Below are 24,175 nucleotides of genomic sequence, written 5' to 3'. Positions count from 1 at the left end.
TACATGAGTTAGGGGTTGTGTAGTATTTGTAGGTGGGAGGGACAAAAGGCAGAGACGGCAGCCTGTGCATAGCCATTGTGTTTTATTAGATCTGGTATATTTCTTATTTTACAAAATATATAGAAGAGCCCAAAATGCAAAGCAGTCAACAGTCTTCTGATGGGGAAGGGGGCTCTCTGGGGGCCCTCCCCTCAGATTCTGGCCGACTGGGAGGGTACGCTGAATGGGACGAGCAGGTGTGCTAAGGAGTGGCAGCATGGCTGGGGTGCTGACAATGGGGTTGGAACCTGGGTCCTATGGTCCCTGCCCTCTAGGTGTGCTAAGGGGCATCTCTGGGTAGATTGAGTAGAGCAAGAGGAGACCCTAGGGAACTGAGGAGGTTATCTGGGGGGGTGGGGAGAGCCCAAGTTGATTGAAGATTCTAGTGAATGCCCCCACACTGGGTTCAGATGCTATGCCTGCCTCCCTCCTTCCCTCTCCCTTCTAAGGCATCCACTGTGGGGAGTGATAGGCCCCAAGTTCAGGAAGGTCCCAAGTCTATAGAGAACATGGGAAACAAAAACTCAAGTCATAGCCCTCAAAACAGGGACGATGAGCAAGGAGGGTGAAATGAACCTTTGGCAGGCATCAGCCAGGACATCCCCCATCCACATTCCCCCGCCACAACCACCACCGACACATGCAGGAAGGAAGGAGAGGAAGCAATGCCAGGGATGAGCCAGATATCTAGCCCCAGGCTCTCCATGGATACTAAGGAGGGTGTGGAAAATTTCTGGGGCATTTCTAAGGAGACGAGGTCTTCTGCAAAGCCTGGAAACTTGTATTTTGATGGCCTGTGGTAGCAGACCCGTGGAACTTGGAGCTATAACCTGGTGTGCCTGAGCAATCATAATCTGTCCAGGCCTTTCTATTCTCAGCCCTAGCCACCTCCTAGGACCTATCCATTGACTCAGGCCCAAGATTTCTCCCTATACGTTCTTGTTCCCCTCCCACAGGGCTCTCAAAGGCTGGTCTGAGAAGCCAGCCAGTGCCAAGAATGGAGCATTCTCTCTGAGAGGGGAGTCTTAGGGGAAATGTTTATGAGGTCAGGGATGGGGGAAGCACCATAGCAGGAGACATCTGTCTAGTGTGTTTCTAGAGTAGGGGTAGGAGGTGGGGAACCACTCAATCCCTACAGGAGGGGCACTCTCAACACTGGGTGTCAGGCAGGAAGGGGGTGAGAGCTGGTGGGAGTAGGGAACACCCCCCGAGATGCACTCTGCCCACTCTCTGGCCCCTTCAGCTCCAGAGATCTGGACTGAATCCCCAAGCTCTTGGATCCCTCCAGCCCCCAGGGAAGCCTAGGATGAGGATAGACCTGGGAAGAGAAGGGTGAGGTCTGCCTGGACTAGGGTTAGAGCATGGTCCCCCAGGAAACACTGACCCCCTCTCCTGGGGGCTAGATGACATTGTCAAAGAGCTGCATGGACCTCATGATGTTCTCATCCTGTGGCCATGGTGTGAGCGAGGCAGATTGAAGAGAGAGAAAGAGAAGGAGCTTATCAGAGACAGGGAGAGGGACACAGTCACAGATGAGGACATTCAAAAGCACAGAGGAAGGACATGCCCAGAGAGACCTGAGGTAGGGAAGGGGTAAGCCTCCCACAAAGGAATAGGATTGAAATGTGGGGGTGAGGTGGGAAGGTGGTATTCTGCCCAAAGAAACTTTTCCCTACATTACTAAATCAGGTCTGAGTCCAGGTCAGGGTAATGTAGAGGTCAGGGAGCTATACCTTTTGACAAGACTCAATGAATTCCTCAATGGTCACCACACCATCCTTGTTTCTGTCCATCTTCTGCAAGAAGGTGGTCAGGCAGGGAGAACAGGAGGGATGGCAAGAGAGAGGCAGAGAGAAGTCAGGTGAGTTCCCTGCTGGTTCTTGGCCTCCTTCCCTTCACTCCAGGGCCCTCCAGCCTACCCAGTCCCAAGTACCTGGAAGAAGCTCTCCACGTGTTCCCTTGGGGCCTCCTCCCGGAGTGCAGGGTACGTGTACTTGCCCATCATGTCATAGATGGACTTCATGATGTCAAGCATTTCCTGTTAGGCCAAGAGAGAAGAGGATCCTTCCTCAGAGCCTCCAGCCTCCCTTGATCCCTTGCTTGTGGGTATATGTGGGTCATATTTCCCTCCCATCACCCTCTGCACACCACCCCCATCACCGCCACAGACCCCCAGCCCTTCAGTTGCCCTGCACCTCCTTGGTGATGCAGCCGTCCTTGTTAAGGTCATACAGGTTGAAGGCCCAATTAAGCCTGTCATCTACCGTTCCCCGAAGAATCACGGACAAACCAGCCACAAAGTCCTGGGAAGGAGGCAGGAGGGAGCTGTGTCCTCGGGTACTCTTCACCCAACCCCTTCTCTGGGTTTGGCCTGGAGATCCTGGCCCTGAAGTCCAGGAAACAGGCTTCCCTGGCCAACCTCGCCCAGCTCACCTCAAAACTGACCGAGCCATCATGGTTGGTGTCAAAGGCATTGAAGAGAAAAGTGGCATAGGTGCTGGAGTCTGCAGGGTGAGTGTGGAGAAGTTGGCTTCCACACAGGAGAGGACTTCCTCCCTCTACGGAGTTCCCCATACCCCCCATCACCTTGGCATTCCCAGCCCCTCCAGAATCCCTCCCTCCCTCAGCCTAGATAGAGAAGGACAGCTGCTTCCCCTTGGGCCTTGTCCCCTCACCTCCTTGAGGAAAGAACTGGGAGTAAATCTGCTTGAAGTTCTCCTCATTGACAATTCCGCTGGGACATTCCTGGAAGGAGAGGGCACCAGGCTGAGGGCAGAGACAAAATCCCCTTCCATTCACCGCCCCCACCCTCCATGGCCCAAGACTCCCAGGGAGGGGGATAATCTTCAAGCCTCCAGAGGACTCACCACGTGGCTCACGTGATGGGAAGCAAGACTTCTTTCCCAGTGCACAAATAAAAAACATGGAACGAAACTGACAGTCTACAGGCGCCGCTTCCGTTCTGGCCCCGCCCCAGAACCTCCAGCTAGAAGTTCAGTCTCAAGGCCTCGCCTCCCTTCCGCCCGCACCTCAAGCATCCAAGCCATGCTTTCTGGGAAGCTGTGGACGGGCTTCCCTGTCCCACCCTCGCTGAGTTTGGCCTCGCCTTGCACTCACGTTCTTGAAGCCCCGGTACAGGACCTGCAACTCCTTGCGCGTGAATTTGGTTTGCTCCTGCAGCTGCTCCAGACCCTCAGGCCGGTGACACACGGTGGACAATTCAAATTCATCCTCCACGCTGTCTGCGGGAGCGGTGAGGACAGCCGCGCCTCAGGCCCAGCCTCCGCGACCCCTCTTCAAATCACTGACCCATTCACCCCCTCCCCGACCCCCGGCCCTATCCGATGCCGGAGACCAGGCTGCCAGTTCCCTGGGCCCCGAGCCGAGGACACTGAGGCAAGGAGAAAAGATGCTGGCCATCTTCGAGGTCTATCAGCGGGCCAAGGCCTGGCCTGGCCCCAGAGCCAGGGATCCAACTCAGTGCTCGCCCCTGGGCCCTGATCCCTCGTTGGAGGGGAAGGCCCCCAGCAGCATCTTCGTTTCAGAAAAGGAGGAGTGGGAAAAGCGCGTTCAGGAGGGGGCGTCTGAGGGTCAGAGCTCCGGGCCTTCGGGGACCAACTCAGATCCGCCCAGCCCCAGCCTTGCCCCGCCCAACCCCTCCCCCTCGCCCCGCCCATCCCCTCCCCTCGCCCCGCCCAGCCCCATCTATCCCAGCCATGCCTGAGCCATGCCCCGCCCAGCTCAGCCAACCTCCATCCAGACCCCACCCCCGGCCCAATCTCAATCCCGCCCCGCCCCCAACGTCCAGCCCCCAGGCAAGTGCCCCCCACCCCAAGATGGCAAAGCCGCCCTGCCCCGCCCCGCCCCCACCAGGAGCGTAAGTCACCTGGGTCCAGCAGGCGGGGTCTGTGGGGGCGGAGGGAGGCTGGGGCGGCTAATGCTGAAGGGAGCGAACTGTCACCGAGAAAGCGGAAGACCCGGCCAACTGCAGACACACACCTGGCCCCTCACTCAGAGCAAACCTCACACCCCAGCCCGTGCAAAGGCACACCCAACCAGCACAGACACACACGAAATGGACCTCATGCACACAAGCTTGCGGGACTCACGCCTGTCCTTTTCCGAATCCACCCCCGTGTGGGACCCATCTAAGTCCAACACAACAGCACGCTCAAATAACTACAAAGCGGGCCTTTATGGTTTGCAAAATGCAGTATGATCCTATGAGGTGGGCAAGGCCCAACCGAGGAAACGGAGACCTAGAGACAAAGCGAGGTCACTCAACTCGAGATCACTCAGCAGGGGACCAGGCTGGGACAGAAAACCCAAATACCCTGGCGTCTGGAGGAGGGCAGGCGCCATCCTCTACACCTGTCACCGTCCTGTCGGGGCATAGGCAACACACATCAGAGGTCCAAAACACGGTGGGGGAAGGGGGCGGCCGCACAGAGTTGAAGACACCCAGCTAAGCCACATACAGACCCTCACGGCCGCCTGGTCTACACAGGCCGCCACAGCTACACAGGCTCAGGCCTCAGCCCGGTCACAATGGTCACACCCACACTCTCGGGTCCCACAGTTTTGCAGGAGCGGTGACACACACCCGCTCCCAACTGACCACGCCCACACACGCTGGCTTCAGCCGCACATGCACACAGTATGTGTGCCCCCTTATGCTCCAGCCCAGCCAGCACCCACCCCCCTGCCCTCGCCACGCTGGTCACACACACACACACACACACACACGCACGCACGCACGCAGGCCTGGGGCACGCCCCTCCCCCACACGCAGACCTGGGGTACGCCTCCCATACACACACACACACACACACACACACACACACGCGCGGGCCTGGGGCACGCCCTCCACACACATGCAGGGGTAGGGCACGCCCCCCCACACACGCCGGCCTGGGGCGCGCGCGCGCGCCCGCACGTGCACACACATACACACACGCAGGCCTGGGGCAGGCCCCACCCCCACACACACAGGCCTGGGGCACGGTCCCCCGACACATGCAGGCCTGGAGCATGCGCACACACACACACACGCAGGCCTGGGGCACACACGCACACATGCACGCATACACACGCACGCACACACACATCGGGCCCCGCCCCCGGAAGCACATGAGAGGCACTTGCTTTCACTGACTGAGGGCAGGGCTTGGGGCCCGCAGCACGGCAGCAGCTTGAGGAATCGCTGCTTCAGCGCTTTTTTAGTGGGCCCTGGAGGGTGGCCTGGGGAGAGAGAAGACCCCAGGAAGGCACATTAACTCCCATTGTCCCTCTGTTCCCTGTCCCCTCCCTGCCAGTCACAAATCAACCCCATCTGGGGACCAGGCTGGGGGAGGAATTAAGGGGAGGAAAGGAATGGCAAGGGTGGTTGGAATCGGGTTAGGGGAGCCCAGTGGGTCCATAGAGGTGAGGCTCAGGCACTTTGTTTAATGGGACGTGGCCGATGACAGCGAGGCGGCAAGGATGAGGTGGCAGTGGCCTCAGTGTATTTGCTGACCTAGTACCCTTGGTTCAAGTGCCATGGCTGGACCTCTCAGGATGATGTCCAACCCAAAGATTGCCTGGGTAAGAACACCTCTCTCATATACACACCTACAGTGACAGGCGTGTATAGTGACATGTAGAACAATACATCACAGTGATGGGTGCCAGTGACAGCTTGATATCCAGTAATTCACACCTGATGGCCTAATATGCATGCTCCAACACACACACACACACACACACACACACACACACACACACACAATGACCTGCTACTCCTTAACACAAACATATACAAATTGACCTAAGTAAAACAGGATGCACACACATGGAGACCCATATAGGCCATCTCACACACAGCATGATCAAACCACACAAAACCACACAATGCCTCTGGGACATCATGACATGTGAGTCTACAAAGAACACTATGACATTGTGACTTATAACATTATGATACATATCAAGGTTGTCATGAAACATACCCATATCATACTGTGACCTGGGTCCCCATGGCACCCAGATATCTAAGGCTGTACCTCAATACCTCACCCACAGAGGCTTCATTTTTCCTGGGTACACCCACTTTTCTTTCCTGTAACCCCTCCTCATTCCAAGGCACCCAGAATCTTTCTGCCAAAGGGCAGGGTTCCTCATCAGCTAACTCATCTACCCTAAACTGTGGCCCCTTCACAGTCTTTTCCAGTATGGCTTGCTCTTTGAGGGTGAAATAATAGTAAACTTTGCGGCAATAAGAGATCTTGGAGGGCAGTATTCTGGTGTATTGTGGGGCTATCCATGGCCCACTGATCATGGCTCTCCTTCCCCTCTTCTCCCCTTATTTCTGCACATGCTCTACAGCTTTAATTGCACCCCCAGAGGACCCTCAGTGTGTGTGTGTGTGTGTGTATGTGTGTGTGTGTGTGTGTGTGTGTGTCTGTGTGCCTCCCAGCTGCACTGCATCCAGATTCCTGGGTCAGATCCCACTGGATCTGACACAGTGGCAGAAGTTGGCCTCAGTCCATTCCTGGAGGGGGTCCAACTTCCTTTAGTTAAAGGTTACTCCCCCTCCATATACCCCACCCTCCCAATCCAGGCTTCACCCTCCAAATCAGGCCCTGTTCTCAGGAGGTAATTGGGTGAGTAACCACCTCCTTTCCTTCAACATATCCTTACCTCCCTCCCACCCCAGGAGCCATGGAGAGGTGGGAGGGAGGCAGTGGGCCAGGCAGGGGGATTGATGGCGGTCTGGCCTCTGGCCCAGGGCTCCATTAGCCTGGACTCTGGTTTCCCAAAGCCAGATTGCGCCTGGGGCCTCCAATGGTGTAGTCGCCCGACTCGGGGGTGGCTCTCCTGCCCCCCACCCCAGCCCGCTACCTGTTTCTAAGCCTCTGTCTCCTCTAAAGGTGAGAACAGAGTGCCTTCAGCCCAAGACTCCTGGGATTCCCAGATGCCCTCTCTTCCCCCTTTCCCATCTAAAAGGGATGGCAAGTTAAGAGCTCAATCAACTTCACCTTTTCCAGATTGAATGAGAACAAGCTCAGCCCAGCTGTCCCAGTTCATCTAGGTCCAACTCCCTGTTCCCCACTCCACCCCAATAAATGCAGCAGAGGATGGAGGGTGAGCTAGGAGTTTTCTGCTCTTACTGAACCCTAGAGCAGGCAATTCATGCACCTTCCTCTTGTTCCCAGCTTCCTTCATATTTTTCCAGTTCTTCCAGGTATTTACCCTGCAGTCCTCCATCATGGTTCTGGTCTGTCTTCCTGTCCCTGGTGGTACTGGGGAACAGCCATGCTATGGAGTTACACAGTTCTAGCCGTGAAGAGGAGGGAGAGGTCAAAACTCCCAAGGGGGAGGCAGAAGTGCTCCCCATTCCACCCCAATATTACTCTCCCTACTGACTTTGGGGTGGGCTGGGGAGGGGAGTTGATTTTCCACTCCCAGTGTCTAGGCCCTGGAGACCATTCTGTACTTGGATCCTGACAGGAGCTTGGAGAGGCAAGGGGACTTGGGAAGCAGCGTCCCTGATCTTATCCACACCTCATCCCCAATCAGAGCTGGGCTATAAATGTCTCCTTCACAATGTTCACACTCTTCCCTCCAGAACCCACCTCCTCCCAAGCCTTGGGTATGGAGCTGGTATATCTTCAGGAAACTCTGGAAACAGCCACATGCACAACCTGATACCCAAAGAGGCTCAGCCACATACTGTGCCACTCAGGCCTGGCCACATCCACCTTCTCACAAAGCCACATGCCCTGTCACTCACACATACAGTCATATCCCTGTCCCATACACGGGCTCACAGTTACACACTTTGTACTCTCTCACATACAGGAACACAAAGTCACACCCTGTGTCTCTCACACACTGAGCCCACACACCCCATAAGCTACACTGCACAGATGGAGGTGTAGAGAGGATGCACAGGCACCGTGGTGGGCCCCTGACTCCAAAAAGGACCCCCCAGAAATCTGTTATCTCAGGATCCCTAGAACCTCCCTCCTCTACTCCAGACACTCCTTCCCTATCTCCAGACCCCTCCTGGTATCCCCCAGAATCCCCTCACCTCCTCATCTCCACACCCCAGTCCTCCCACACTGCACCCCTCATCACCTCCTGACACCTTGTCCCCCAGATTCGCTCCTCCCTCCATATCTACTCCTTGAGGCCTCCTCTTCACCCCTCCCAGATGTCGTATCCCCCAAACACCCCTACTCACCTCCTAGATCCCTGTCCCATCACTCACCTGCTCATCCCTGCCCCCAGTCATGAAGACAGACAAACACCCTCCCTAGTGCTGTGGGGCAGCTGCCCCACCAGCCAGCAGCTCAGACATGCCAGGACACCTGGATTACCTTCCAAGGAGACAGGCTCAAAGAGGCCAAACTGCTCCAGCACCTTGACAAACAGAGCGAGGACCACGAGCACAGCGACCATCTCCAGCCCTTCCAGGTTCATGGTGGGCCTGGGGCATGGCCCCTACAGGGCCCAGGTTCAGACACGCCGGTTCGCCGCCTCACACCACCTCCCCCTCAGGCTCCCCAGCCTGAGTAGGACTGCCTGCAGCCTCCCTACCCCCTCCCTCCCAGGATCTCCTCCCTCTCCCCCATCACCCCGCCTCTGCCCCACAGGCCTCCCAACCACAGCCGCAGCCTCTTCCTCTTCGCAGGGCCACCTCAGCCTTTGGACTGGCACCTCCTCGGGAACCTTTGGTGCAAAGAATATGGACCAGGACAGGACAAGATATGGGCCAGAGGAGGGAGGGGGCAGTGACCCGCCTCTGTCCCTGAGAAGTGCTTCCCCTAGACATCCTGTGGCTACTCTGTGCCAAAGGGAGGGGGCAGAGGGAGGAGCTGAGCTTAGGGAGAAGGCAGGGAAGGGCATGGTGTATGTGCGTGAGAAACCACCATCTGCACATGTATAAGTAATCAGATGCATGGGTCAGAATATGTTGTGGTGGCCAGGTGTTTTCCTGTGTGTATATTCCTGTGTTTGTCAGTATGGCAGTGCATATGTCTCCTTTTATGTGTGTCTTTGTGCACTTACACGTGACTGTGCACCTGTCACAGAGGTGTGTGTTTGGCGTATGGTTATGCATTTTGACTCTTGTGTATATGGGTATGTGAGCTGGGTGTCTATGGTCTGCATGTGTGGGAGTGTGTTGAAGTATTTGTGAGTGTGCATGGGGAGTGAGGTTCCTGTGTTTTAGTAGGGTTGTAGGATGTGGGTCTGAAGTTTGTTAGGTATGGATGTGTCGTATAATTTGGAGGGTGGGTCTACTGTTGTGTCATTGTATTGGCATGGAATTGTATGAGAATAATGGCGGAGAAGGCAGTGACCTCTCCTGCTAGGAGGATATCACCAATATCGATTTGGTTGCCATGGAGACTGTGAGGAGGGAAGCACTCTCTTCCCACAGGCCACAGGCAGTGAAACTGAGGCCCAAGGGAGGGGGGATAAGATACAGTAGTAGCCTAGGCAGAAAAAGGCCACTTAACCCCATCAGGACCCTCTGGGGAGGGGACTTATTGCAGCTGCCTTTGGGGTCAAGAGACCCAAGCTTCTTGGGAGAGGAGGGGGGACTGTGCTGGTTCCTTATGTGGCTGGGACCTCATCCAGGAGATGCCAAAGCCCTGCCTGCTCCTTAGGAACTGTTATTGAGCTGATAGAGAAGCCCAGCTGCTGTAGGAGGGAAATCTGAACCCTCTAAGGGAGCCGCCCCTCCCAGCCAGCATCCCCAGAGTCCCTCCCTCCTCTTCCCTGCCTCTTCTTGGTGGGGTGTCTGTGTGTGTAAAGGGGTGGGGAGAGGCCTACAGAGCCAATGAGCCACAAGACTAGGGCCTCTGGGTTAGTAACACCATTACTACCGCTGCTGGCTAACGGTGACTGAGCATTCACTATGTACTAGATAATGCGCTATGTGCTTACAGGTGTTGTAACACTGAATTTTCACAATAAGCCTATGAAGGCAGTACTATTATCCTCATATTACAGGTGGTAAAACTAAGTCAAAGAGAAGTTAAGCAAATCTTCAAGATCAGAGCTTCAATTTTAACCCAGTCTGACTCAGCCTTCACTCTAAACCACCACACTACACTGGCTCCCTTCTTAGAAAGCTGGCCCAGCCAGGAGGCCCAATTTAGGGGGATTGGCCCCAGAAGGAGCCCTCCCTCTTGTCCGGCTCTGAGATGACTGTGTCTCAGCCCAATTTGTGGGGTGGGGGCCAGTCCCTAAGGCCCCGGTAGAGGTTGGCTGATCTGCAGTTCTATACAGCCACCACCGGGGGGCACGCGTCCAACCTCACACAGTACTATATCCCTTCCTTCTCCCTGACCTGCCCCATCCAGGGAAGGGGTGGGAAGATGACGCTTCACAAAGAGCTTTTTTTTTTTTCTTTTCTTTCTTTTTTTTTTTTTTTTGAGACAGAGTCTCGTTCTGTCACCCATGCGAAAGTGCGGTGGTGCTAGCGATTCTCGTGCTTCAGCCACCGAATAGCTGGGATTACAGGCGTGCACTACCACGCCCAGCTGATTTTTATATTTTTAAGTAGGGTTTTGTCATGCTGGCCAGGCTGGTCTTGAACTCCTGGCCTGAAGTGATCTGCCCCCGTCGGCATCCCAAAGTGCTGGAATTCCAGGCGTGTGCCACCACGTCCGACCTCAAATAGGCTTGGTCTGTTCCACTCCTTTCCCCTAGGAAAAAGTCTATTTAGGGATTGCTTGCCATTTCTCACATCTTAGAGGTTACTGATTTACAGATGAAACCAGCAAATACCTCCCTATGACTGTCCAACTTCCACCCCTGGCAATATTCTTCCCTCTACCCTCATCAGGGTAGATACTTTTGTTTCAGCCAGTTTGGCCTCCTCACTGTAGCTCAAACACACTAAACTCTGTCCTATTTCTGTGTTTTTGCTCTTACCATCTCTGTCAGGGCTGCCCTCCCTTCTGCATTTCCTCTTACCTATCCGTTAGGGGCAGCTTAAATTCCCTTCCCTTCAGAGGCTCCAGCCTTCAGTGGTCTACCAGTAACCTAAATTCTGACTGAATTCCTTGCAGAGTCCTCAAAACTCAGCAGGGAATTCTGTAATGTTATCAGTGGGAACAGTAAAAGGTGTTGTAGAATAGTAAGTGTTAGAATGGAATAGGGTGTCAGACTCCCTGGTTTCAAATCCCAGCTTTGCAACTTGCAATAACTGGATGGGCTCTCAACCTCTGTATGCCTCAGTTTCCCACCTCATATGGTTGCTGAGGAGGGGGGAATAAAATAATACATGGACAGTTGTTAGAATAACACCTAGCACAGGCCAGGCACGGTGGTTCATGCCTGTAATCCCAGCACTTTGGGAGGCTGAGGCAGGTGGATCACTTGAGGTCGGGAGTTCAAGACCATCCTGGCCAACATGGTGAAACTTTGTCTCTACTATAAATACAAAAATTAGCCAGGGATGGTGGCACACATGCCTGTAATCCCAGCTACTCAGGAGGCTCAGGAAGGAGAATCGCTTGAGCTAGGGAGGCAGGGGTTGCAGTAAGCCAAGATTGTGCCACTGCACTCCAGCCTAGGTGACAGAGCAAGACTCCATTTCAAAAAAAAAAAAAAAAAAGAATAACACCTAGCACAGAGTAACTGCTGAATATGTGTCTGCTACCATTATTAACAACGTAACACTCCCCCTTACATTTCTATAGCTCTTAACAGTTCATAAAGCATTTCCACAAACGCTATTATCTCGATGGCTTCTCATAACAACCCCGTGAGACGGGCAGTGAATAGTATTGTACCGATTTTACTAATGAGGTAAATGAGGCACAGAGAGATAAAGGGCCTTGCTTGAGGTCACCCAACTAACAGGATATGAAGCAGAGATTTGAACCCAGATTTCTGTGTATCAGTCTTGTTTCCTCAAATACATTCCAACCTCCTGAGAGACCAAAGATGTTAAAAGAAAAACAAAAAAAACTCTGGACCTACACAAATTGAGTGCCAGGCTCTGAGCTAGTGCTTGTGCAATGAAGGTGAACCAAATATGCCCTCACTGGGTAGGGAGAGACAGCCTCACTGAGAGAACTCTAAGAAATCTACTCATTCAAAAAATACTTGTGGGATGCCTATAGGTGATAGGAGCTGTTACAGGCAGGTTATGAAATGAGTTATAGCAAAAGCTTCTTAACTGGGAGGTCAGGCTCAAATGTCAACTGTCCACCTTAACAAAGAGATCAACATTTGACCAGGCACAGTGGGTGGCTCATGCCTGTAAACCTAGCACTTGGGAGGCTGAGGAGGTTGGATCAGGAGTCCCGGAGCAGCCTGGGCAACATGGTGAAACTCTGTCTCTACAAAAAATTACCCTGGGCCAGGCGAGGTGGCTCATGCCTGTAATCCCAGCACTCTGGGAGGTTGAGGCAGGTGGATCATGAGGTCAGGAGTTCGAGACCAGCCTGGCCAAAATGGTGAAACCCCGTCTCTACTACAAATACAAAAATTAGCTGGGCGTGGTGGCACACACCTGTAATCCCAGCTACTTGGGAGGCTGAGGTAGGAGAATTGCTTGAACCCAGTAGATGAAGGTTGCAGTGAGCTGACATCACGCCACTGCACTTCAGCCTGAGCCACAGAGCAAGACTCTGTCTCAAAAAAAAAAAAAAAAAAAAAAAAAAAAAAAAAAAAATTAGCCTGGCGTGGTGGCACACACCTATAGTCCCAGCTACCTGAGAGGCTGAGGTGGGAGTTCAAGGCTGCAGTGAGCCATGATCGTGCCCCTGTACTTCAGCCTAGATGACAAAGTGAGACCCCATCTCAAAATAAACAAAGAGATAATATTTATCCAGCACATTTCTTGTCCTGGATACTTTACATGTAGTATCTCACTTAGTCCTCATAATAAACCTGAGAGGTAGGATCTATTATTCCTGTTTTTACAGCTGACATGGTCAGAGTGAGTGGTAGTGTACCCATTTTGCAGATGAACGAATTGAAGCTCCCCGCCAAGATAAGCTCCTTGCTTATCTTGGGAAAAAAGAGTGATTTTTTTCCAAGATAACAGCTGACATGCTAATAAAGAATGAGTTTGGCTGGGTGCAGTGGCTCACGCCTGTAATCCCAGCACTTTGGGAGGCCAAGGTGGGTGGATCACAAGGTCAGGAATTCAAGACCAGCCTGACTCACATGGTGAAACCCCGTCTCTACTAAAAATACAAAAATTAGCCAGGTGTGATGGCGCTTGCCTGTAATCCCAGCTACTCAGGAGGCTGAGGCAGAATTGCTTGAACCTGGGAGGCGGAGGTTGCAGTGAACTGAGATCACGCCACTTCAGTCTGACTGAAAAAGCAAAACTCTGTCTCAAATAATAATAATGAGTTTAACCAGATTCAGTGATCTGTCAGCTCCCTCAGGCAGTCTCTCCAGTATGTGTGGGGTGTCAAGGAATCCTAGGGCCTACAGCTTAGTTTAGGTAAGGGAGCTATGGGTAATAAAATCAAAAAGGGTCAAATTCCATGAAACCTTGAATGCCAAGCCAAACTATTTGAATGGAAAGGGGCCCCACAACAGCCCCTCCTTGCTCCCTGCTACTGATAACTTGCAGCCAGTTGCCCTGGCCCTGGCCCTGGCGCCTCCTTTTCCTAACTCCCACTCTCATCTCTCAGAGACCGTGATCCAGCCTCGCCAGGACTCACGGTACTAAATCAGCAGGCATCCCACGGCAGAGTCTGTCAGGAGTGAAAGGACGAGTTATTTTTCCAGGCTCTCCCTTCTCCCCACTCAGAGACTTCTCAAGTCTTCGGGTTCAGTGAGAAACTTGCCAGATCCATCCTCCCCAAGCATCCCTGTGCCACGAATTTAGCTCTTCACTCAAAGTAAAATCTCTGTGGAAGCAATTTGGCAGAGTGGGAACTCAAGGGAAAACTATCTCGAGGCATGAGGTGGGCCTTCCCCAGATCCCTCAAATCTTACCACAGAGATATTCCTATCATTTATTTATTTATCTCCCCCAGTTCAAATGTGAGTAACACTGCCTTGTGGGGGAACTCACTCTATGCAACTGTCCCACCTTCTCCAGTCTACCTTTGTCCCACCCCCCACCACCACTGTTAACCCAGCCAGTGAAGACCTCAAAGCCCTTCTCTCAGTCCCCCAGACCCACACCATTCCCAGCTAGGCCAAAGACACCGCAGCCCCCAGCTGCATCGGGTGATTAATGACCTCCCTAGACGTTGGGGCTATTTTGGGTCCTGGAAGTCATGCCTGCAATGACTGAGAGCTGGCCCTGCCTGGCTCCAGCCATCTGTCACTGGAGACAGGCCCAAGCAGGGGGCTTGGAGGTTGTATGCTCCCCAAAAGATTTCCAGGTATGATTCTGGCTCAGGACCATCCATCTCCCCTCCTTTTGGGGGACAGATGGCAAGGAGAGGCCACAGGCCCTACCTATACTCCAGGGGCTCAAGTGGATACCCATGGAGAGAGCCAGAAAACGACATCTCAGAATGCCACAGGACCAGGTTGTTTTGGTCTGTTTGAGGCCAGGTGCAGAGGGGACGTTGGGTTCTGTGGGCCCTGCCCAAGCAGTCATAAGGAAACGCAAGTGGAGATGTGCATACACCTCAGCAGTGCCGTGGGATACTCACAATCCACATCTCATACACTCCACACATCTCACACCAAGGTACAACCTCACGAAGGCTACACAACCAACTTAGAGACTCAGGAACCCTCAACCCAATCCTAAAGTACAGAACTCCAGGTACACACAGTCTCCTTGTCACAGAATCCCAGTGATCACAACCCCAGGGAGACACAGACTCAGCCATGCATACCTCAGCGATGCACAACTTAGTAATGCACAATCCCATTAATACACACTCCCAGAGAGAGAGAAAACAGAGACATACAATCCTTAAGCCACACAAGTCTATCAGTCCCACGTCATGCATGAACTTGCTAGCTGAGTTCATGTTGGTCTAGGCCCATCTCAGGGTTTTTTCCTTCTGAACAGTGACCCTTCATCTTAAGACCCCTTCAGCCAAGAAAGGCATGAAAGGGCTGAACCTTTTCCCTGCTCTGCTGCAAGCCTCCTCCTTTCATCCCTGGGAGGCTCCCTGCCCCTCACTTGAGGCCCCCTCCTCTGCCTTCAGTGAGAAGCCCCGCCCCCTCCACCATTGTGAGGGACCTTGATGCCCCTCTCCTTTCCTCTTTGAAGAGCGCTGTCTTCCTCCAGCTCTGTAAGAGGCCCATCCCCTGCTCCGCTTCTGTCCGGGATCTCGTCTTGGGAGCCCTTTCCTTGGAGGGATGTTGCTCCCTCCATCTATGTGAGGGGCCCTTCCCTCCCTATCTCTGCGGAGCTCCTACCCCACTTCGCTCACTTTTTGAAAGATCCTGCCCCTCCCTTCCCTTCCTCATACCTGGAGACAGCGACCCAGTCACCAGCTGGTAGAGGGATCGCGCTGCCTGCCCCAGCGGGCTCCGGCACCTGCGGGGGCATCGGTTCATGGTTTGGCGGAGAGCTCGGCGTCCAAGCTCCGCCCCCAGGCCCCGGGGCGGTCCGGTCTCCGCCCTCACCCGGGTAGGCCCCGCGTGGGCGGCGCGGGAGGGCCGGCCCGGCAGGCATAGGATCGAAACCCTGGAGCCTTCCCATGTTCTCCTGGCCGCACAAGAGGAGCTCACCCTGGCCCCATCATGTGAAGCACCCGCCCCCAAAGTTCCTGGACTGGGGGGGGCGGGGAGGGGCCGCGCGGACTCAGCCTTCTCAGGGAGCATTTTTCTGGGTTCTGGCGGGGAGGCCAGGCAGGCACATGTGGGTTTTGAGAAAAGAGCTGGATGGGGAATGAACCGTATCTTTTATTGCCCCCTTTCAGCCCCCCTTTCTCCGCCTGTCGCACTCCTCCCCGCACCCTGAACCCCGCCCCCACCATTTTGGCATAAAGAGCCGAAGGGGTAAGAGGACAGAGTTGTCATGGCAACTCCCCACACTTCCACACTTTCTGGACCAATGGAAGAAAGGCAGGAGGAAGGAGAAAGAGGCCAGTGTATTGGTGTGGCGAAGAAGAGGCGGCAGAGTTGTGCCCCACTGCCTTCTGTCTCCTGGCTCCAAATTCCTTGCTCTTATAACCGTTTCTATTTGTGTTTGTCTCGGTGCGGCAGGTTCACAGACTCTACCACCACACGCTGGCTACAGCCGAACGCTTCGAGAAGAGCCCCACCCCCACCCCACCCCCACTTCGGTCCCACTGCGCCCCTTTCCCGGACTCCGGACATATCTCTATCAGGTTAGACCCCAAGTAAACCCTTCCAGGACTCTCCAACGCCTTAAAATTCCTGGGAAAGCCTACGGGAGAGATATGGTCCCGCTCCTTCGACTGAGATCCCGCATGTTTGGTTGAAAACCCTACATTTAAGTGGTGAGAATGACTTCCTAACTCTGGGCAAATCTTGTCCACTTGACGGCGACTATACCCACTGCGAAGCAGCTCCGTGCGCATGGCTCCTCGCAGCCACACGGGGGCGCCCCCGCCCCGGGAACAATACTCAGGGCCGGAGGGACTCCACGGAGATCCCAGTCCGGGGACCGAGCTCAGGGCTGGCCAGCCAGGCTCCAACCCTCTCTGCATCTTCTCTTGGCCTTTCTCCCTTCCGCTCAGACAGGGCCGCTGCTAAACGCGGCCTTTCCCCTCGGAACCGCACTGCCCAGTGGCCCCGCCGGGCTGGGAAGACCCGAGGGATTAGACAGGGATCCGGGTGGGGCTCGGACTGTTTTTTGTTTTGTTTTGTTTTGTTTTCCTAAAGAGTCTCTCCCAGCTCCCTTTTGAGCTTGGGGTGGGAGTGGGGAAGCAAAACGGTCGGAGGTACCCAGGATGCCCTCAGGTGTAACTTTCCAGCTGCCTCCCTGCAAGCCTGATGGGCCGGGATGACGGGAGCTGGAGACCACCCTAAATCCGATCCCAGGAATCCCACCTGCAGGGAAGGGGAGGCGAGGCCTGGCGCGCGCTTCAGCACCGCGGACAACGACTCCCCTTTATGCTTCAGCTTAGGCATCTCCCACCGCTCAGAGCTCGGCGCCGCCCGCCCGCCCGGAGTCTTCGTTGACACTGGCGTCCCAACCCGATTTGTCTCCCGCTATAAAATAAGCCGCCCTTCGAGAAGAGAGCTCCTGGTAGTCCTATTTCTACTTTCCAAGTCGTGTGTGGAGCTATCTACAGCTAGGCTGCTGTAGACCCGGACCACGATTCTTGATACTTGTCAACATTTGACCTTTCCATTTTCCTTGGGAGGTAGGCAGGCAGGCAGGAAGTAACATTCCCTTTTACAGATGAGAAAGGTGAGGGCCAAGAGAACAAAAGTCACATAGTTGGTACGCTTCCATTCCTGACTGACCTGGGGCAGGGCATCTCCAAATACAAATGCTTCCCCCACCCAACCTCATTCAAACAGCCAAGTGGGGAAGGGTTGGTTTCACTAAGGGTGAGAACCTATTAAAGCTGGAAGCAAACACTGACTAATGTGATGCTATTCAAGGCCCCTAGGCCCTTACTACTGTCAAGAATCCTAAACTGGTGGTGGGAACAGAATTCATAGAAGAGCTGGACAGTGGACCCTTTGGATTCCATCCAGCTCTGAGGCACATCTGGCATGCTCTCTCATCTGGGGCCAGCCAGAGTGGCTCCCCTGATCCTGACTAGGGCCTCCCTAGGGACAGTGATGGGGGGTGGGGGAAGACACATGCTCAAGGCACCTCATCCTAGTCCCCTCTCCCTTCCCAGGTCTCAATCTCACTCCCCTCAGGAAGGACAAGGATCATGGCCTCCCTCCACCTCCCCAGCTTTGTTTTGGCCTCAGGGAGACAGCCTCCCTCCTCCCACTCTGCTGGCTTTCTAGAGCAGGCTGCACAATGAGAGACGCAAACACACACATGGAAATGTACGCAGGGTGACACAGTCACCTACGCAAACACATGGCTCTTCCTACCAAACCCAGGAACATGCACATGCACAGATGTACTGGTCTCACATACCTCCCCCTGTGGGAAAGAGAGGATGCCCGGGCAGCCAAGTGGTTTGGGGGGACATACAGGACACCACATGGCACTTCCCAGGCCTAGAGCTTCTAGCTCTGGCTCTGGAGGGGAAGCAAGAGGATGTGTTTTCCTGGGGTTCGAGTGAAGTTCTGAAAGGTTTGTTGGGGGTTGAAGGATTCAGTTGTAAGAATAATCTGAGTACATGATTTGGTGTGGGGAGAGAGGGCTGACCCAGCACTAACTAAAGCCTCCCTACAGGGGCCAGGTGCTGGAGCCATAAGGTCTCTTGGAAACCAGGCTGGGCAGCTGAACACTAAAGTCCCTCCTTGGGTCCACCTGGGCTATTTGTGGAAAAATTGGTGAAGCAGTGGGGTGTACTAAAGACCCCTATCCGTACCAGGAAGCCAGAGAGGCAGCAAGGATGAGACAAGTCATGGACACTCACAGAGCCCCGCTGCAGACATCACCACATGAAAGTACACAACTAGCACTGAACACTAATCTCACAATCACAAAACACAACACAACCTACTTTAACAAATTCTTGCCCAGAGGGCTCATGGTCATGAAGTCTTACAAAGAGACAAGCCACCCTAAAGCGGAGCCCTGATACATTCTGGTAGTTACACACCACTTCATACAAAATTACACACTCACAACACATCGTTGCACATATAACAGAGACACATGGTCAAAACAACTTCATCAGTACAACCAGGGTCCTACGCAAACTCAAACATCTGACGAGACCATACAATTGCACTGCCACATACAATCACACTCACCCTAGCTGTCACCAAACCCAGGGCACATGGCAACCAGCTGTGGGAGGTGCGCGCGCGCGCACACACACACACACACACACACACACAATGACAGGCGCTCACGCACGTAACACCTCCCACTCCAGACACCCTCTCAGCCCTGTGTCACATACGCCCACACCTGCTGCCTCTCCACACCTGCCTCTTCTGTTCCTCCCCAACCCCTGCGGGACCCAAGGCTTTGAACCCCCAGTGTCCTGCCGCCCAGACCGGCCATAAGAGTGCCTGGGAATGGGGCAGAGTGTGGGTGCGGGCCAGGCCGGGGTCGGAGAGGCGGAAGGGTCTGGAGGAATGGAATCCACCCTCCCTCCCGCGACCCCCACGTCACTGACTCACCCGTGAGCTGGTCGTAGGAGCCGTCCAGGTCTCGGGAATCGGACAAACTCTCCTTGCGGCCCTGGCCCCGCATGGCCCCCGGCGCCCCGCTCCCGCCCCGGCCGTGGGAGGGGGCGCCGGGTGGCCGGGATAGGGCGCTCACACGGCGCCCCCTGGCGGCCTAGTGTGCTGTCGGGGCTGGGGGAGTCCGGGCTGAGGCTGAGTCTGGGAATGGGCCCCGGGTCTGAGGTCTACCCGGAGGTCCTGGAGCAGGAGAGGGAACACTAGGCAGCAGGTGAGCGCAGAGCGGGAGGCAGAGCGGAGCTGAGCGCGGAGCCGAGCCGAGCCGCCTCTCTCCTCCCGCCCCCTCCCCGCGGCTGTCACCGCCGCCTCCCCCCTTCGGAGCTGCCGGGATTGGCTCCCCCTGCCCCCGCCCCCCACCCTTTGCAGCCCGGGGGAGGCACCCGGTGAAAGGGTGAACTGCAAAGTGCGGGGAAGGAGACTAGCTCCCCAGCAATCTGCCCCAAACCAGAAGTCACGGGGCTTTGCGGGGGGGGGGGGGGGGAGGCGGAGAAGAGCGCGGGACAGAAGAGCCCCACTGAGAGGAAACCCCGCCCCCAATTCTCAGGCACCGCTTCCCCCTTAGTCAGCACAGTTCTGGCTGAGGCAGAGCCTGGGGTATCATATCTGAGTCCCCGCTCCGTTTGCCTCCACGTCAGCCTGTATTTTCTCTGTTGTTCCTCCTCCCGTGTATGCCTCTCTCGTGGTCCCAGACAGTCCCCACCGTGCTTAAAGCAGGTTAGGGATGCAAAGGAAGAGTCAACCCAGCCTCTAATATTAGCAGGCTCATCGTGGGCCAATGGACTACTATTTCGTCTTCTCTCAAGTTCCAGAAGGACCCCAACTCTCACCCACTCCAGGACCCCGTCTCTGGAACCTATTCACTCTCAGGGTGCCTCCTTCACTGATCTAATGACCCCCGATAGGCCGACTAGGAAGATAAAAAAACTAGTGAACCAGGTCAGTTTCTCAAGACATCCTTGCTCTTTTGTTCCTCCCCCACAGCAACTTTTCTGCCTTCTCTTGTCACCTGTCCTGTCCTAGATTCCTTGTTTTCCAGCAGATATGGGGAGCAACTGACAGGTTTGGGGATCCAAGTCAGGATACAGAGTAGGAAAGAAATGCCCTTGTTATGAAACCCCTTCCTTAAGATTAGCTCCTTTCCAAAGGCAGGGCTAGCACGGAAGCTGGGCTCCCTCATCACCCAGGAATGGATCCTGAATGTTTGAGCGCCACAGGTCTGACCTTCCTCAGGATGCTTCCTGGGCTCCACACTCAAAAGCCCCCCAACCCCTTGCCATGAGGATGAGGGGACCTTGTCTGGTGGGTCTGAAGGAGTGACCTGTTAAGACCAAAAACTTTAAAGTGACTCAAGCACACTTAATCTCTTCAATTGGCTTTAATTTCCAACCACTTGATTTAATCAACCCAGCAGGAATTGTGGCAGGAGTTCCGGCCTAAGAGGGGTACAAGTGGCTGAGGGTAAGATTGTCTTTAGGAGCAATGCCCTGCGCTTGGATCTCCCTTGGCTCTGGAGGAGCCTCCACAGACCTGGCATAGAGGCTGGGCATAGAAAGTGCTTGGGCAGCTCCTGTTAAGGTTCATTTCCAGGAGAGAATGGGCACTCTCATTTGGAGTTCTTGGAACAGGTATATGTGAATAAACTGGTCAAGAGAAGGGCCTTTACAATGGAGGGCAAGGAGCCAATGGAGGGCAAGGAGCCCTCTGCTTAGTGCCCCATGCCCTGTCCTCGTTCACTTGGAGGAAAGGCTGGCAGGAATCCATAAGTGGCCAAATGGGTTGGCTTGCCTCAATACTACTAAGTTTGGAGATAAGGGAACTAACTCCCTTCTCCCTCCTTCTACCCAGAGGGCAAGAGAGGTTACAGCTCTCCGAACCCAACTGACCTCTACTAGGGCCAGGAGACTCAGAGGAAGGAGGAGAGTTCACAAGGGCGGGTAGGGGTCCCCTAGCCAGATGGGAGCAGCACCTAGGAGATTACCTTACCTCTATCTTTGAGGAATGAGTCTGGGCAACAGAGATTAAGAAAAAAAAAGCAACACTAAAGACAGTCCCACGCAAATCAATTTTTAATAATTTCAACTTGCCACCAGCTTCAGATCCAGCTGCCTTGGGGGTTTATCACCAGGGAAAACACTAAATGCCCCAGGCTGAGCTATCCATCCAGTGATCAGATGACCCAGCCTGTGATCTCTTAAGAACCTACATCTACACATGGCAGCCTGTTAGTGGATTCTCTGGAACTAGTGCATAGCTGCTCAATGTTAGAGCCAGAACTCTGGTTCCCAGGGAGGGCAAGTATCCCAAAGAGATTTGAGGTTAAATGGATGGCAGCCCAGGTGGTCCCAGACATGCTCTTACTGCTGAATTCCTGCACTTACTCCTAGAATATACTAGTGCTGTTTGCTCCTGCCATCCTGAGGGCTTTAGAAACTGCTTTAAAAAGGGAGGATCTTGAAGCAGCAGCTATTTCAGAGGCAGCTGTGGGGAAAGCCTATAGTGGTTCCGTGGAGGCTATCCAAGGAAGGAACCACAAGGCAACTCCCCAGAAGTCAGGAGATTTGCCTGTGGCCCCACCCAGAATCTGAGTGGACAGAATGGAGGCCTTATGCATGATGCTCACCTGGCCTGTTTCAGATGGAGGGCACCCTACCCCCAGAAAGTTCTCTCCCTTCCAGGCACTAGACCATGACAGGAACAGATTCCTCCCCAGAGGAAATTCTCAGGCAGGTTAGATGTAAACAACAGCAGGGTAAGGGGGTGGAACACGTGGAGGGGAGCTCAGCAGAGGCAGGAGAGGCTGCCAGAGGAGGGGGGGCTAGGGAGGCGGGGGAGCTGCTGGAAAGGGAACCAGCAAAGTAGGCACCTTGAAGGCTCCAGAAAGCCTGTCAATGTTTATTTCATACACACCCTAAAGACAGTAAACCAGATTAGAAATGAAAAGTTAAGGTTGTGACCCTATTGTGCTGATGAGTCAAATGGGCCAGAAGGGGAAAGCTAACGGTATTCCTGGTGCCAAAACTAAAATTCAAAAGGCGGTGGCCGGACAGCAGAGCACTGGGCAGATTCTCATCTCCAGTTTTCCCAGAGAAGTCAATTCTGAATTCAGAAAATAGGAAAACTGGCTGGGAGTGGTGGCTCACGCCTGTAATCCCAGCACTTTGGGAGGCCAAGGCGGGTGGATCACGAACTCAGGATATTGAGACCATCCTGGGTAACATGGTCAAACCCCATCTCTACTAAAAATACAAAAAATTAGCTGAGCGTGGCACACACTCCTGTAGTCCCAGCTACTTGGGAGGCTGAGGCAGGAGAATCGCTTGAACCCAGGAAGCAGAGGCTGCAGTAAAGCCGAGATCACACCACTGCATTCCAGCCTGGGCAACAGAGTGAGATTCTGTCTCAAAAAAAAAAAAAAAAAAAAGGAAAAAGTACACTACTCCTATCTTACCCTAAATCTGAGCCAAAGGTCCCGATGGCTGGACAAAGTGCCAGTGGGGGCAGGAGACACAGATTTCAAGCCAAGCACAGCCCCAGGCCCAAAGGAAGCAGGAGCTCCAGCTATATCTGAGAGTTGATCTGTTTTCAGAAGCCGGGCAGAGCCACTGACTTTCAGGATGCTGGCATTACCCCAAGGCTTGCCTCACCAGCTCCCGAAAATTACTCAGTAGCCACAGCTTGTAACCTCAAGATTGGAAATGTGAGGGGCTGTTTAGGGAGCCCACTCTGGAAGTCCCCACATTCCTGGAGGCCTCTCCACACTGTGCCCACCCATTCCTCCCCAAATAAGATTATCCCTGGCTTGACCCTCCTGCCCCTGCTGCCCGAGCTCCATTGAAGTGTGGTCTTCACCAAGAGAACTTGGTATCTGTGTTTCTCTCCAACCTCAGGGGCAGCCCCCTCTCCCCTCGCTCCCCCTCCAGCCCAAGATCCTCATGGGTAAGGGCAGTCAGAGGCTGCTCAGGTAGGCGTGGCCTCAGGAGATAGTGGAGAACTCCTTGAGCAGGACTTCTTGGCTGAGTGTGTGGAAGGCCAGGTTTCTCCGGACGTTGGTGCTAATGGATCGAACCTGGGAAAGGGTAGTTGGGGAAGGTGGGAGGGCACAGCCAGAGAGAAAACAGGAAAGAGTCAGTTCTAAACGGCAGAGGACAGTGCCTGCTACACGGGGCACTAGAAGTCTCTCTCTTAGGAAATGAACCCTTAACAGCTATTATCCCTGCAGGCAAATAAGCAAACAGTTCCTTGACAGCAGGGAAGGAGAGAAGAGCGGACAGGAACAAACTCTAGAGGATGTAAGAAGAGCATCTGGGCTCCTGGGGAGGTAGAAGCAGGCACAGACAAGAAAGGAGGGCTGAGGCTGGCCTCTGTCTCTGCTTTGGCTATGCAGAAGGGGGACTGGGCTGCTCAGTGATCTGATGGAGGAGGAGAAACTGAGGCCAGAGGACTCATGCTCTAGAGCCACCTCTCTTTAGATGTGTTTCTAGTCTCTTCACTCTCCCTTTGGATTTATTTACATTTTTGGGTTGGAAGGAGCGTTTAGAGATGCAGTCCTTTTCTAGCACAGATGGCAAGGGTAGGATCCAAGGAGGCCAATTTCAATGGCCAGGGCCAGGTGACACTGCTAGTGAGTCCCAGCTCTGGAGCAGGGCCGAGGGTTCTTAACTCCTAGTCTAGCACTCCTTCTAAAGATGCCTGCCCACTTGAAAGGGAAGTCTGGGGCGTATCCTTGCTGTGTGCCCACTGCTCACCTCACATACTCTCTACCCACAGAACCCTAACCCAGTGTTGCCTGGGTCAGCAGGGGAAAAGCCCGTAGAGAAAATGTCAGAGGGCCCAAGTCCCTACTCTGAGAGGATTCCAAGAGGAATCTGGCAGACTCTTCAAGGAGATTTCCCCACAGGAA

At 54.1% G+C, this 24,175-nt stretch overlaps 2 protein-coding genes across 13 annotated transcripts in view; both read right to left on the bottom strand.

Moving 5' to 3' along the window:
* Positions 1 to 62: 62 nt before the first annotated feature.
* On the bottom strand, positions 63 to 19,728 carry KCNIP2 (potassium voltage-gated channel interacting protein 2). Of its 9 annotated transcripts, XM_030808026.1 has the most exons (11): positions 19,213 to 19,701; positions 5,185 to 5,280; positions 3,926 to 3,979; positions 3,157 to 3,277; positions 2,907 to 2,934; positions 2,715 to 2,784; positions 2,473 to 2,543; positions 2,235 to 2,342; positions 1,973 to 2,077; positions 1,773 to 1,835; positions 63 to 1,486 (listed from the first exon to the last, which is right to left on the bottom strand). In XM_030808026.1, exons 1-11 carry the CDS (start codon positions 19,283 to 19,285, stop codon positions 1,439 to 1,441), a joined length of 837 nt encoding a protein of 278 aa, XP_030663886.1. In that variant the 5' UTR covers positions 19,286 to 19,701; the 3' UTR covers positions 63 to 1,438. The 9 variants fall into 9 exon arrangements, with proteins under 9 accessions (XP_030663886.1, XP_030663874.1, XP_030663913.1 ...); XM_030808014.1 differs by having other exon boundaries at positions 2,715 to 2,934; positions 3,157 to 3,281; positions 19,213 to 19,702; XM_030808053.1 differs by lacking the exon at positions 2,907 to 2,934 and having other exon boundaries at positions 3,157 to 3,281; positions 3,926 to 4,024; positions 19,213 to 19,700.
* A 1,590-nt stretch (positions 19,729 to 21,318) lies between these two features.
* Positions 21,319 to 24,175, bottom strand: part of ARMH3 (armadillo like helical domain containing 3) — a 215,110-nt gene continuing 212,253 nt past the window's right edge. For all 4 annotated transcript variants that reach the window (XR_004028954.1, XM_003255385.2, XM_030807990.1 and 1 more), the window contains one exon: positions 21,319 to 23,341. Coding sequence is in view for 3 of the 4 variants with exons in the window: in XM_003255385.2 (XP_003255433.1) it covers positions 23,249 to 23,341 (93 nt within the window). In the remaining variant the exon portion in view is untranslated. The remainder of the gene's footprint in view (positions 23,342 to 24,175) is intronic.

This window comes from Nomascus leucogenys, chromosome 3 (genome assembly GCF_006542625.1).
Source record: "Nomascus leucogenys isolate Asia chromosome 3, Asia_NLE_v1, whole genome shotgun sequence".
Classification (NCBI taxonomy): Eukaryota; Metazoa; Chordata; class Mammalia; order Primates; family Hylobatidae; genus Nomascus; species Nomascus leucogenys.
Note: the sequence above shows the minus strand (reverse complement) of the source record. Positions and strands in the feature narration are given on the sequence as shown.

Excerpts from the sequence above, each read along its gene's own strand:
- KCNIP2 (XM_030808014.1), bottom strand. The coding sequence starts at position 19,285 with ATGCGGGGCCAGGGCCGCAAGGAGAGTTTGTCCGATTCCCGAGACCTG. Across the intron at positions 2,544-2,714 it reads CCAGTTCTTTCCTCAAGGAG|ACTCCAGCACCTATGCCACT; the intron begins GTGAGGGGACAA and ends CTCACCCTGCAG. Across the intron at positions 1,836-1,972 it reads ACGTGGAGAGCTTCTTCCAG|AAGATGGACAGAAACAAGGA; the intron begins GTACTTGGGACT and ends ACCTTCTTGCAG.